At 46.9% G+C, this 14483-nt stretch overlaps 1 protein-coding gene across 1 annotated transcript; it reads right to left on the reverse strand.

Moving 5' to 3' along the window:
* Positions 1-5725: 5725 nt before the first annotated feature.
* On the reverse strand, positions 5726-14273 carry SLC46A2 (solute carrier family 46 member 2). The gene is made up of 4 exons (XM_081104047.1): positions 12868-14273; positions 11400-11483; positions 10833-10989; positions 5726-6494 (listed from the first exon to the last, which is right to left on the reverse strand). The coding sequence occupies exons 1-4, from the start codon at positions 13988-13990 to the stop codon at positions 6437-6439; spliced, it is 1422 nt and encodes a 473-aa protein (XP_080960173.1). The 5' UTR covers positions 13991-14273; the 3' UTR covers positions 5726-6436.
* Between the last annotated feature and the right edge of the window lie 210 nt (positions 14274-14483).

The raw sequence follows: 14483 nt of genomic DNA on the forward strand, positions 1-14483 counted from the left end.
CAGCCTGTGGGTCGCGACCCCTTTGGCGCTCGAACGACCCTTTCACAGGGGTCGCCTAAGACCATCCTGCATATCAGAGATTTACATGACGATTCATGTTGAGTGTTTCCTTCCCACGTCCCGCGTGGGTCAGGGTTCAGGAACTGGAAGCAGAGCCGCACACAAATGAAAAGACAAGAGATAATTTGAAATATTGGGGGACCAGGCGGGCAAGTCCAACTCAAGGGGAAGGACTTCCACCCGTGCTCAGGCCTCACCAAGCTTTTATTGATTCTGGGATGCACCCATAGCATAGCCCTTAGGCAGGTGACCACCTAGTAACAAGCAGACTAGCCCATCAGCAAGGATTTACTTAATAATAAATGGGGAAGTTGCTTCAGCTACCACTGTCTGGACAAACAGAGGTGGCGCCTAGCTCCGACCTTTGCTAGGGCTTCAAAGGCACCCAGCCTTCGGGGGGTTCTCTGTCTACACTTATCAGATAGTGAAGGCAATAAACAGTTTCCCACAGACTCATAACAGTAGCAACATTACAGTTACGAAGTAGCAACGAAAATAATTTTATGGTTGGGTCACAACATGAGGAGCTATATTTAAAGGGCCAGAAGGTTGAGAACCACTGTCTTAAAGAAACAAATAAGAAAGTAGGGTTCATAATTAGGGCTGCCTTTTGGGAAGAGAAAGCTAAGTATTGCTATTGCCAAATGATGTTTTTGATAATGTAAGGAAACACAGGGACCACAAGACCGTTTTTGTTTTAGAGTGTGAAAAATTAACTTAGTGCCTTTTGGCACACTTTTGATTGTAGAGGATAAATGGCATCAGCATCGACAAATCACATAGATACAAAGAACCCTATAGATTATGACAATATTAAAGCTTTACCCTGATTCTGCAGAGCAGCTTTTTAAGAGATACCGTGGAGGCCTCAGACCAGCACATTTCAGGAAGAAATACTCCACAGGTTGAAATGCCAAAAACAGAAAACATATTGTGTTGACTCACATAATTTAGTCAGTTTTCCTAGGGCTTTTTCAGTGAAAACCAGTGACTGAGTATTGTCTGTGCTATGCTCTCACTGGGGGATTCTGGCTCCCTGCAGGCCGGGTGAGAGCAGGCAACAGCTGTCAACACCCCTGTTTGACAGGCTGGCTCACCGTCCCAGGCCAGCCCTCCAGCCACACACTGGAAAGAAGGGGGGATGCTTTTTCCTCGGTGTGGAAATGGAGCGATGAAAGTAGATTGTAAACAAAAACGTGACTCAGTATGTTGAAATGGTGCCCGTGTCAGCTGGGCCTTCAACGAATAACAAGCCAGCGGCTCTGAACAGTCCAACCCATTCACCTGCTCACGCTGAGGTTCGGGTCCGGCCTGCAGATGCCCTGTCCGCTGTACTGCTGTGTGCCTGCTCCCTTGAGGTCTATGAGTTGGGAATGCATGGGGAAATGATGTACACCTGATAGTATTCCCATGACATAAACTGCCAGCAGACTTTCTACTTGTATTTTAACTGTTGAAAAACACAAAACAAAAAGAACCTTTTGCTTAGGTCATGTCCAAATTATGGACCGTATTTCTTATGTTTAGAAGTCATTCTTTACATTTAAATTTTTTAAAGGAAAAAACACCTTCTGAGGTGTTGATCAAGTCCTCTGTGTAAATGTGTTCTCTCTCCATGCTGCCATTAAGCCAAATCAAAAGCTGTGAATTAAAAAATAAAAATGTGTTGAAGAATGTGTGTCAATGAGAAAGTGATTTATTTACAGATCAAAGTCTTTGTGTCATGAAGGTACCAAATTTTAAAAAGAATGTCACCTTTTTTTCCCCTGTTGTGGGACCCAGAGATTGTAAAAAGAAAAAAAAAGACCTTTTGTTGCATTTTTGATGTTGGCACGAGGTTTTTGTCCACTTTTTTTCATATGTCTGTGTATAAAACATTCTGTCCATTGTTTACTATGGGATTAGTATTACATTTTGAGGTAAACAAAAGAATTTGTATTGCTTGATAAACTGTTAGCCTGTAAATTTTCAAGGTTTCTTTACCTCAATTAAAGTAATGGACCAATAAATCTATAAAAGATGCTTTCTTTACCTTGAGTCTTGTTCTCATTTGTACCCTTTTACAAGAGCAAAAACATGCACGTCTCTCTCTTGTTTTTCTTCTCTAAAGCTTGCCGGCAAATACCAGGATATGTAGAGCAACCGCAATAAAATATAATTGACCAGTTTTTATTCTTCACTTCTTTATAGACTCATCCTCAATTTACCATCTCCTACACTTACTTGTTGGCACTGGCTTGGGGGGATGAAGGAACTACCTAGTGTCTGTAGTGTAACCATGTGCGAAACTATGCACGAAACCAGGCTTGGCGGGAAGGCTGGCAGCCGGCCCAGGAGTCACAGGAAGGACTTCTTCCTACTCCATCCATAGCAAAGCACAACATCATTTTGTGGGACAGGGCCAGTCATCTCCTGATTTCTTTTTGACTGCTTAGTTGTTATTTAAAAATCCATAAGGAGAGAACCTGGCTGGAGAACCTGGAAAGAGAACCTCGCTATGCTGATCAACTGAACGCTGTCTCCACGTCATTCCTTCCTCGCCGACTCCGTCCACACCTTTGGGAACCCCTGGACCTGCTGGGGCTGGACCCCAACAATTTCCCAGCCTTCCTTGCAGTTGGATGTAGCCATCGAATGTGTTCTTGTCAGCAAATATATGTGACAGTGATGGATTCCATGTCCAGGCCTGGCCCATGAAAACCTCCCCCAGGAATTCCTACACTCTATTCTTTTCTGTCCACTGGATGGAAGAGAAGTTCCCCAAGTCCCTAGGGGTTGACCAAATGGAGGTCCCTGACTCCTTGTGTTGAAGGCTGCCTGTTACATACCTGCATGAATTATTGGATATATAAAAAATAAGTTTCAATTGTGTGAAGCCACTGAAAAAAAAATAATAAAAAAAATAAAAATCCATAAGGAAAGAAGAAATGTCTGTGGCTCATTAGACATTTACAATGTGTTGCAAATTAGAGGCCAGAAAGCTAGGTTAAGCTTTCCTAATGAAGTCAATGACATGGAAGTGGACTTAAACTGGTGTTAAATTTGGCTTACTGATAGTAGATGTCATTAATGTAATGTAGCCATACAAAATGAGGCAGCAAGGTGGGTGAGGGAGAGAGATTTGGCATTAAATTGCTATGTAGCTTTAGGCAAGCCACATCTCCGAATTCTCACCACAGAGTTGTGATTTTTTTTTAATATAGAGAATATAATTTATTTCTGCATGTGGTTTGTATCACGTAATTCAGTTTGAGCATTCAGACCAGAAGCACATCTTTGTTACTCCTCGACAATGACCTGGGCATGGACTGAATCAACCTGATGTGACCTCCTCAAATGTCCCATTGGGAAAATTTTATCTCTCAGCCAGGAAATTCTGCTTGTAGGAAACACAAACAGAGTGAGAATTTTGAGCAATAAATCAATCTAATAGTTGAAGACAAGGATATGACATTGTCCAAGGAAAAGTAGATGCAATGAAGATCTGACAAGAGCCATGGCTGAGATAGACAGACTTACTATAGACACCAGCAGGGGTGACTGCACCAGGCTAGAAGAGCAGAGAGGCTTGCAGGCTCCTCACATTTCGGGGGACGGGGGGCGGGGGGGGGGGCGGGCTGGCGCCCTCAGGAGCTAGGCTGGTGTATGCCAGTGTTGTGATTTGTGAATGAAGACATGCCTCCCCTGAAGGGTTGCTGATTGGACTAGCTTAATACATACAAAGCACCTAGTGTCTGCTAGGCACCCATTATAGAATAGTCCTTATGGGAAGACTCTTCCTAGGACTTGTTTAAATATGGCCAACTTAGATATTAAGGATATTCCCATGATCATCCTTTCTGGATGCTTTGTCATTGAAAATTAAGAAGTGGGTTGAATACCTTTTTTTTGGGGGGGGGTGTATATCTTTTTCAACTGGTTTCTTTTAAAAGGATGATGGAGGTAGTATGTGGAGGATTCGATGAGAATAGATTGCAAGAGTGGCAAGAAGTGATAGAAAGGGAGCTGATTGAAGAGATTTCTGTGGTGAGAGAAGGGGTCAGAGATGACTTGGAGACTGCCAGCCTAGGAGCTGGGAGGTGAACTATGAAATCAATCAGGAGGAGAATATAAAAAATATTAGAGGATAGGGTGGGAGAAGGGAAATTTGGTTTGGATTTATGTTTGAGGAGTTTCAGGTGGAGGTGTTGACTGGATTATTAGAAAGAGATTTCTGGAGTCCATGGAAGTAAACTAGATTACTTGGGAAGAGAACCAAGGACATGGATTTAAGGGACTCAAGAATTCAGGATGCAGGGAGAGGAGGAGGGGGACTCAGGGACAGATTTTAAGGAGAAAAAGTCAGGACCATAAATTAGAACCCTGATTCTTAAGCGTAAAGGCTTGCGAAAACAGCAGTTGTTGGGCCCCACCCATAGTTTGATTCTGATGGGACCCAAGAATTTGCATTTTAACAAGTTCCCAGGGATTGTTGATGCTGCTGGCCCAGGAACCACACTCTGAGAACCCCTGGGTTAAAACATCTGTTAGAAGAAACAATGACCTGGGGAGAATAGAAAAAGTTGGAAACTGCTACCCTAGTGACAGCTGGGGTTAAAAAGGAGCCACTCCTGGGGCTTTGAGAGCCCTACTCAGGTTAAACCCCACAGTGTATGGCAGGATCAATGTGGACAAATAAGGTGATTGTTCTAGATGTTCAGAGCAAGCTTTTCAGGAGCAGGAATGAAGAAGCCAGTGATTAGATTCATTCAGGTTGGGGGAATCATTCACGACTGGGGTGGGAGGCAAAGCGTCAAGAGGAATGAGCTTATGGGCGAGAGTTCAGATGGGAGCATGGCCTTGACTCACCTTCCCCATCCTACCTTCTGAGTTTACGTTGCTTGTCTCAGTGAGGTGCTCTGCTTTCTTCCTACTTGCCTGAAACCCAAATCCGAATCATTCTTGCCTCACATCTATCACCACCTCCTGTTAACCTCTCACTTCCTAATATTTCTTCAAGTCCACCTACATTTCTCCATCCTCATAGCTTCTTACCCAATATCAGCCCACCATCATCCTTCACCTGGGCTACTGCAAGGGTCTCTCTGCTTGTCTCCTTTCTCCAAATCTGCTCACTCCTTCCCCTATCGATTCATCCTTGGTGCTGCCAGAGAGCTCTTTTGGAGATGCGAAGGGAAGCATCCAGTGTTCCTGCTTAAGACCGTCCAACAGCTAGCCCCATTTCTCTAGAGTGAAACTGGTTTTAGTTGGAAATACACTCTGTTAGGGAAATACACTCTGTTGGGGCAGGAGCAGTCATATTCTCGCTATATCTCAGACTTAGCATGGTGCCGGGACCTTAGTAGATGCGCCAAGAAGTTTTGTTCCTTCCCTGCAAAGGATTAGAGATACAAAGCCTCTGAGCCCAGACGCTCTGAGAGTTAAATGCATTCTCTAGCTCTAAGTTTTACCCCCGTATAACAAGGCTGTGTCTGTGGTTACAGAGGGAATCTGACTTGGGAAGAAACTGAGTCACATACTTACTATGAATGTTGATTTTATGAGGAGGCGAATGTGCTTTTATATGTGTAAATAAAATAGGCAATAAAAGTACCTTAAAATATAATGGCTCTTCCTGTACTTCCTCTTCCCCTCCCTTTACACCACTCACTTTGGTAAGTATTGTTGACTGAAAGTATTCAATTTAATATTCTGTTAAAGAAAAAGTCTTGAAAATTGCTTCTTAAAAACAACAAGAACAATAACAACAAAACTCACCCAAAGCCAAGCGCCAGAGTTCGGAATCTTTCCTGAGAATTCACAGCTAGCAAGGCCGCAGGGAAAAAAAAAAAAAGCTAACTTTTATCCAAGGTTTTATTTTCATTTAAAAAATATTGACTGATGTTCGCTATTGGCAGTTCTTACAAAACACCCCTTCGACATTCCCCTGGGGCTGTTGGAGATGCATGCTTTGGTCTGAGGAGTTGCTGGACGCTGTTTGGTTGAGTTCTCCCATGGTACTCCTAGCACCGCACCCAGGTGACTAGTTAGCCATATCTTGGAGCCCGGAAGACAATTTCTGGAAGAAAGAGGCTGCTGCCTGAAACTCCTTGTAGCGTCTGGAATGGCTGTGTGTGCAGCTTGCGTGCACCATTACAGTTCATGCTCTACTGCCCGCAGAACCTAACCTCCGCTGTCAGGGGTGTCTGAAAGCTGAGACAGGTCTTCCACCACCAGGGAAGTGCTTTTCTCACCCACCAGGCACCCCTGAGCCAGAGCAGGTCACGCGAGGCTGACTGGCTGGAACTCAGGTTTCTCAGCAGTTCCTGGTCCCTCCCTTTGTCTTCAGAGGGACCTGGCCATTGCTGGTGTTCGTAGCTCCTGTGGGTCAGCACCTTCATGTCTCTGTGATGTCTGCATGTTTCAGCCATGAGGTTTGTTTATAGGCCATGATGCTGTAAGAATTTACAAGAGACAATTATAAGAGAAGAGCTGAACTGGGGCAAAGATGAACTTTTTCCTCCTCACCGATGGCGGGGAGGACTCTGGTCACCTCTTTATCACCGATAGACTGAGAGGCGGTATCCTCTGTCCATCTTACATCTTCTGTGTGAGAATGAACTTCCACGTGTATCTTAAGACCAAGGGTCTCTAATCCCAAGTAGAATTAGCTGCCTCATCTTCTGCCTTTCCACAGCCTCTTTACCTCTTCCATGAGTCATTGCATTGATGAGACATATTTTTAGGTAAATGAATGTGTATGACTGCATAGCTCTAAGTAGAACTCTTGGATATGTGTGACTTTTGGTGTGTCCATCAGCATCTGAGGGCCTCGGTTTTTCTCATCTGTTTGAGTTCTAGGTACCTCAGGTTCTATGCTCTTCCTGGATGATATGGGAGCACTTGGAGCTGCTGGATGGGGTAGGAGCTTAAATCCAAACCTCAAAGGGAAAGCTTTGTGGAAAGTTCCAATCTCTCTGATTTCCCACCTTCCATGAGCCCCAGGATTCTACCGAGAGGAACACTTACTGTCCTTAAAACTTATTCTTACAAAACTAGCAAGAGGAGAGCTAAGACTTGGAGGCAGCGAGCCCAGGACCATGTGATCTCTGGGTTGAGCCCTGACTCTGCAGCTGACCCCTCTGGTGGACCACTATAGCACAGCCACATGGTGATGGCCAGCCCCTGACTTCAAGGTCAGCCAACAGGTAGCACAGGGATGTGGATGGTCAGCAGTAGTAGTAGGTTCCACACCCTTTGACAGATCATTCATTCATTAAACAAATGTACTTGGGTACTTCTTTTATGCCAGGTTGGCTACTGGACACAGAGGATACCTGGCAATCCAGTCATGATCCCGCCATGGAACCTGCAGTCTAGTGGGCAAGTACATGAAACAGATAATCACTAAATACTCATCATCTGTCATGCTATGAAGAAAAAGTGTAGGTGATGTTGAACTTACATCATACTTCTGTGTGGCTTTTACCAGTAAATAGGCAGCATATACTAGAAGGGTCTATTTCAGATTGAGAAGGGGATTTTTCTCAAATCCTCTTGGAGAAAATGGTTTTTAAGACCACAGTGAGTTGGGTTAAGAAAGTTGTGTGGGTGAGGAAGGGGAAGAGCATGAGGGGAGGCTACTGGGGCTGAAGCATAGAGTTGGGAGGGTGGTTAGTGGCAGGAATAGGAGCCTAGAGAGATTGGCAAGGCCAGATGTCACAGGACCTTGTGGTCCATGGTGAGCTTTTTGGGTTTTATCCTAAGAAGATTGAAAGCCAAGTGCAGAGCTTTGAGCAAGAGATGACATGATCTGATTTACCCTCCCAGGAAATTGCTCTGGCCACTTGGTGAAGAGAAGATGGGAGGCGAACAAGAGTGGATGTGGGGAGAATGGCTCAGAGGCTAATTTGGTCACAAGTGCTTTAGACTAGGAGTGGCAAGAGAAAGATAAAAAGAAAAGGATGAAGTTAAGGCATATTTTTGAGATAGAATCATTGAGGCCTGATGGATTGCAGGTAGAGGGAGGAAGAAGAGGGAGGACATTGGTGACTCTGATTTCTGTCCTGGGTGAGTGGTAGAAATGAGATGGGAAAGACTGGAGGGAGAACAGACTTAGGAAGGTGTCAAGAATCCAATTTTAGAAATTTAAATGATAACTTGAAATTTTGAGAGTACTTTAGATGACTTAGATAATATGAAGTGAGAAGGCAACCCAGAGCAGAGCCCCAAAGATTCTTCCATTTGGAGGTTTGTGGAGAAGAAGCAATCATAGAGGTGGGAGAACAACCAGGAGAGTGAGGTGTTGAGAAAGGTGAGTGACAGTGACAAGTGCCACCCAAGGAAAGAGTGATCAACAGTGTTGGGGGCCACTGAGAAATCACGTGGGGTGAGATTGCAGTGCGTCCACTGGATTCAGCTTGGCAGAAGTCATATCTTAGTCTTGGTGAGAGTAGCTCGGGGGAGTTGAGCTGGGGACACCGTCTGGTGAGGGTTGCAAAGTGAATGGGTGGAGAGACATGAGACCATGTCTGCAGAGCATGTGCTGACCAGCCTTTGGAGAACTTAGCTATAAAACAGAGGAGGAGGAGGGGGGAAAGGAGGAGAAGGAGAGAAGGTGGTGGATCATGTGTCAGTTCTGGTAGGAAGACATCAGGAGCGAGATCGCAGCTAACTAGTAGTGATCTCTCTGAGGAGATGGGAGAAGTGGCACCCAGACACCTGGTGACATTTCTAAGAAGCAATGTCATGTAGTAGGTAAAGGAGACTGCCTGGGTTCAAATCCTGTCTCTGCCACTTATTAGCTGTGTAACCTTTGGCAAGTTACATAATACCGTAGAGTCTGTTTCCTCACCCACAAAATGGGGATAATAATAGAAATGACATAGGAGGACTGTTTGAGGATATTAAACTAATTAAAATATATAAAATAATTAAAGTAGTGCCTGGAACATATTAAGAACACTTAAGTGTTTGCAATTATTATCATTTTTTAAAGGTTGGGGAGGGGAGAATAGGATGGATGCACATGAAGGTAGGTTTGTAGATTAACTTTGGGGAAGATGGGACCATTCTCCTCTGATGGCTTCTGTTTTCTCTATGAAGCACGAGGCAGTAGTGGGTGGCAGATGGGTAGGGCCATATGTTTGTTTCCTCAGCATCTCCCTATTGCATATAAAGAAGAGCAAGCAGGAGAGGGCAGATTCTACAGTAACGTGAAATTGGTCCCAGGAACTGCTGGGGCCAAAGTCCCTTCTTGCAAGTAGACTGTTGGCAGCTGTAGCCCAGGGACCTCTCCTCCCAGCCTTCTGCCCTCCACGGATCCTCAGCTCTCCTGCTCTGACCTGTCTACCTGGCTTCTTATTTCCTTGGAATGTAGCTGTTCATTGTGTGGTTAGAGCTCTACTGGTCTTTCCTGTTGATGTCACTTAATGATTAATGGTACAGCCTTGGCCTGTTCTAGCTGTAAAAAGCCTTAATGATTGGTGGCCTCTGTCTCAGAAGGCCCAACTTCCTAGGCAGGCAGGGACATATGTTGTGATGTGATGTGATGTGATGTGATGTGATGTGATGTGAGAATTCAAAACAGGGCCACTTCCTACTTCTCCCACCTGCCTTCACTTACTTTCTGCCCTGCTGCCTACAATGCCATCGTGACTGATCTGCACAGCTCTCGTGTGCTCCTCGGCAGGTCCCTTTAAAATGCAACTCTACATCAAATCCCTTGCACCTTATTGTGGATGTTTTTATTGCATTCCTTTATCTTCTACTGGAATTGATACAAGCCTGAGAGAACCGTGCTTTAGGAGGAGGGGGAAAAGGGCTTGAACAGTCCAAGCTGTGCTGCCCCTAGTCACACTGGCTCCTAACCACTTGACATGTGACTAGTCCAAATTAAGATGTGCTGTCAGCATGAAATCCATACCAGATTTCAAAGACTCCGTAAAAAAAAAAAAATCTCATTGATTAATTTTGTAAACTGATTACATGTGAAAATGATAGTTTGGATATAGTGGGTTAAATCAAATATGTCATTAAATTGATTTCACCTGTTACTTTTATCATTGTTAAATGTGACTACTGGAAAGTTCAACATCACCGACATGCCTTGCACATATGGCTCATTCTGTATTTTCATTGGACAGGGATGGGGTCGAAGACCAGACTATTCCGTGTGGTTCAGTTTGGTGATGACCAGGCTGGTGCTCTGGCCAAGGGCCTGGAATGCCTCTCCTTTGCTTTTCCAGCTTTTCTCTGGCCTGTTATCTCCCAGACTTGTGTGCTCTTGTTTTACAAATGAGACAATTCCCCCAAAAGACATCAAGGGAATTGTCCAAGTCTTCCAGGGACCTCACACGTCCAGTGGCCGTGAGATTTCAGGGGCACTGAGCACAGGGGCTGCCAGGTGCCAAGCCCTGGGAGGGCACAGAAGTGAGGAGGGAGTACTCTCCCCTAAACGGGCTAAACCAAAGAGGGCTGAGAGGTTCAAGAGATTTTCTAATCCCAGCTTCTGATGACAAGAAATGTATGAGGCTCCTATAAATAAACTGTATTACAAAACCGCCAGGAAGTGAGCCAGCTGGTTGGGGCCTTCTGTTCATTACTTATGACTATGGGGAATTCCCAAATAATTCATTTGGGGGACTAGCAGCACTTCGTTCTTTCTGAGAGAACCTGCTGAGAACTCACTGAAAATAAACAATGCTCTATGGTAATGGGTTGAGATTGTCCAACAGCCCTTGACCTAAGTCCCAGGGTCCCAACCCAAACGGCAGACACTGCTCCTGTCTTACCTAATTGGAACGATGGCCAGGAAGGAGAGAAAGGAGGAGAGAGCAAAGCAGGTACCGACAAACTTTTCCATGGTGAGCTGATAGATCTCATTATACATCGTGGATGTCACCACCCAGGCCAGAGTCAGGAACAGCTGCAGGATGACAAACACCTTTCCTGTGGAAGGAACAGAGGTTACTAAGAAAATAGGCTGCTCCCCCTCCCTGTTCCCAGCTGGCTGGGTCTGTGGGAGCTCTCAGGAGACCCCACTTGCCAGGATTCCCTCTCAGTCTTCATGGCTCATCTCACCAGGACTCCTGCCTCCCTCCAGTGGATCTACCTGTGGCCTGTGGATAGTAGTGTCTTCCTTTGACTGTGGCTCCCCAGTGACTTACTTTCTGAGTCTGCCCCGCCCTCCTGTTTTCACTCCCTCTGCCCTGGATGGACATCAGTGTGATCCTGGAGTATTTGAGATTGCTCCTGGAGCTGTCTTTGTCTGTTTTCTGCAAGTCCGAACCCTGTGCCTCAAGACAAAGAGCTCTGAAACAGCCTGGGCAGAGAATCTTAGAGAGATTCATGTTACTCACCATATGAGGAGTCCTTGATGAGTTTGGACATTACTGATCGAATGGTTGTAATGGGGATGAGAGCAAACATCATGACGGCTCGAGCTGGAAAGAAATCATCCAAGAACACTTCTCACTGTAGCCCAACCTTGGCCAAGGTGTAAATTAGAATAAAGCCAGAGTCTCACTTAGAATTCCCTCTCCCCATAGCTCCTATGTGGCTGGAAGACTCATGCCCTCTGGGTAACTAGTTTAAGTTGTTCTTTCAAATATATTAGCCACTAGCCATGTGTGGCTATTTAAATAGATTAAAATGAAATAAAATGGTAAATGATGTTCTTTACTTGCACTAGCCACATTTCAAGCGCTCAATAGCCACATGTGGCTTGTGGCTGCTATCTTGGACAAAACAGATGGTATAGAGCAGTGATGGCGAACCTATGACATGCGTGTCAGAGGTGACACGCAAACTCATTTTTTGGGTTGATTTTTCTTTGTTAAGTAGCATTTAAATATATAAAATAAATATCAAAAATATAAATCTTTGTTTTACTATGGTTGCAAATATCAAAAAATGTCTATATGTGACACGGCACCAGAGTTAAGTTAGGGTTTTTCAAAATGCTGACACGCCGAGCTCAACAGGTTCGCCATCACTGGTCTAGAGCATTTTTATCATTGGAGAAAGCTCTACTGGAGCCTTGGTCTGGAGCTGTCTGCTTGTGGTTGTTGGAGCTGTGTCCTCTCGTGGAAACTTCATTTTGCTTCCTTGAAGGAATGTATTACATTGGGTGTAGAAAGCAGTTACAGAGAATTTTTTAAATCCATTTTTAGAAAGCTCTTGCTTGGCCCAAAATGATTTTAATTAAGGGATCTTTTCAGGTGAGTTGTTCAATGTTTTATCTCTCTCTTTTTTTTTTTAAAGCTATTTTTATATATATATATATTTTATTGATTTTTTACAGAGAGGAAGGGAGAGAGATAGAGAATTAGAAACATCGATGAGAGAGAAACATCGATCAGCTGCCTCCTGCACATCTCCCACTGGGGATATGCCCGCAACCCAGGTACATGCCCTTGACCGGAATCGAACCTGGGACCTTTCAGTCCGCAGGCCGACGCTCTATCCACTGAGCCAAACCGGTTTCGGCAATGTTTTATCTCTTTAAAATTGGGGTGAAGAAACCCAATCCCATCTCCTCCATCCAAAGCCACTTGAGGTACCCCTGACCATTTCTCCCATGACCTCCTGGAGCCATGGACACCACTCTGGTAACATTTCAATGGGCAATACAGATAACACAATACCCAATACAACACAGATAAACTCAAGTGCATATAATCCGGTCTCCCTTGAACCTCCTAGGTAGCAGATGTAATCCCTGGTGCTGAGCTGGGACACCTAGCGCACAGCATCCCTGGTGTCAGCCCCATGACTCAGGGGAGCAGCACTGTCTTTGTCCTGCCTCTCCAAGAAGGTCAGACTCACCAATGTAGAACATGTACGTCTCTTTCACAAAACACAGTAGGAAGGCTCCTGATCCAAAGGAGACCATGCCAATCATGATCATGGTGGTGTCCCGGAAGCAGCGGGAGAAGACCAGCACGCCCAGGAAACTGGTGATGAAGATGATGTACCCTGCGGCCATACCATAGCCCACCTGCACCTGGTTCCAACTGAGAGGCGCCCTCAGCACAAACAGGGGCATCACGTCCACTGTGCCCACCACTGCCACGTCATAGATGATGGCACCCAGGAAGAGCAAGACAATCATGGTTTTGGGGGACTTTGCTTTCCCAGGAGATGGGTGCCCCACCACCCTCTGCGTGCCTGGCTGATCAGGATCCAGACTGCGATATGTGCCAATCGTGCCAGACACCGTGTCCACAGCGGGGAGTGCCTTTCTGGGCTTGGCCACCGACTCAGGGACCTTCAGGACCAAGAGGCTGTAGAAAAGGGCGAAAGAGGCACAGCTCACGCTGCAGACCGTCAGCACCAGGCCCTGCCAGGCTCTCTCAGACTTCCGTTGGAAGAGATGCCCGGAGGCCATGCTCCCACAGAATCCCCCCAGGCCCATCATCAGGTCAATAAAGATGAGGCGGACGGAGCGGCGGCCCTCCGAGGAGCCCAGGGAGCCCAGGGATATAACCCCGGCCCAGTAGGCTGAGAGGCCTCCGCAGAGTCCATTCAGCGCCACGGCCACGTACATCACCTCCACCGGCCAGTCCCACAGCACCTTGAACAGCAGCATGAGGCGGCAGAGCAGGAGGCCCAGCAGGGCCACGCAAATTGAGATCTTGCGGTGGTAGCGGTCGGTGAGCCAGCCCAGGATGTAAGCCGGCAGCAGGGGCGTCAGGCCTGTCACGATGTTGTAGATGATGTAAAAATTGGAGATGGCCTTCTGCCCTTGGTCCTCTAGAGACCCCCGGGGCGACGGGCTGGCGCTGTGGTTGGAGACTCTGCCCCCGAAGGATTCATGCAGCACGAGGAGCAGCCCCGCATCGTAGAGGGAGCTGGCCACCTGCGTGGAGAACACCACGGGCTCCATCCAGGTCCTCACCTGGAGGCGAGACAGGTAGCCCCAGCAAGGGCAGGTGGCCAGGGCACCCATGGGGTCTCTGATGGGGATGGAGGCGCTTGCTCAGCGCCCGCTGCTCCAGAGCGCAAGTGCGAGCCTGGAGGAGGGAGAACTACTGAGCTGGGCGCGGGGCGCGAGTGACAGACAGCAGCTGGCCCAGCGGCCAAGCGACCTTCCGGGCCGCGGCCGCTCCTCCCCAGCCAGAAAGGGCCGCGCTCCGCCCTCGCCCCCGCCCCCGCCCCTGGAGCGGGGCTGGCGGCCGGCCAGGGCAGCCAGGCGCAGGGGAGCGCACAGCGAGTCTTGGCCCCGGCGCCCCACCCGTGGCCGCGCATCACGCTGCTCCAGTGAGCGCGGCCGCCCGACCAGGCGTCGATTTCCCCACAGCCAGGCGTGCCGGGACTTCCCGCAGGTCGCTAGGCATCTCCTAGGGCTTGCCGCTGCCCCCAGGCTGCCTCGCTTCCGCCTTTAAGCACACACTTCTGCAAAGAGGACCCGGGTGATGGGTGGTGCAGGGGCAACATTATGT

This window comes from Myotis nattereri (assembly GCF_964212035.1).
Source record: "Myotis nattereri genome assembly, chromosome: 12".
Taxonomy (NCBI): Eukaryota; Metazoa; Chordata; class Mammalia; order Chiroptera; family Vespertilionidae; genus Myotis; species Myotis nattereri.

What these genes read in the sequence shown, in the direction of transcription:
- SLC46A2 (XM_081104047.1), bottom strand. Translation starts at nt 13,990, where the DNA reads ATGGGTGCCCTGGCCACCTGCCCTTGCTGGGGCTACCTGTCTCGCCTC. An exon ending in GACGTACATGTTCTACATTG is followed by an intron (nt 11,484 to 12,867) that starts GTGAGTCTGACC and finishes ATTTCTTTCCAG; the next exon opens with CTCGAGCCGTCATGATGTTT. An exon ending in CTGGCCATCGTTCCAATTAG is followed by an intron (nt 6,495 to 10,832) that starts GTAAGACAGGAG and finishes AAATTCTTACAG; the next exon opens with CATCATGGCCTATAAACAAA.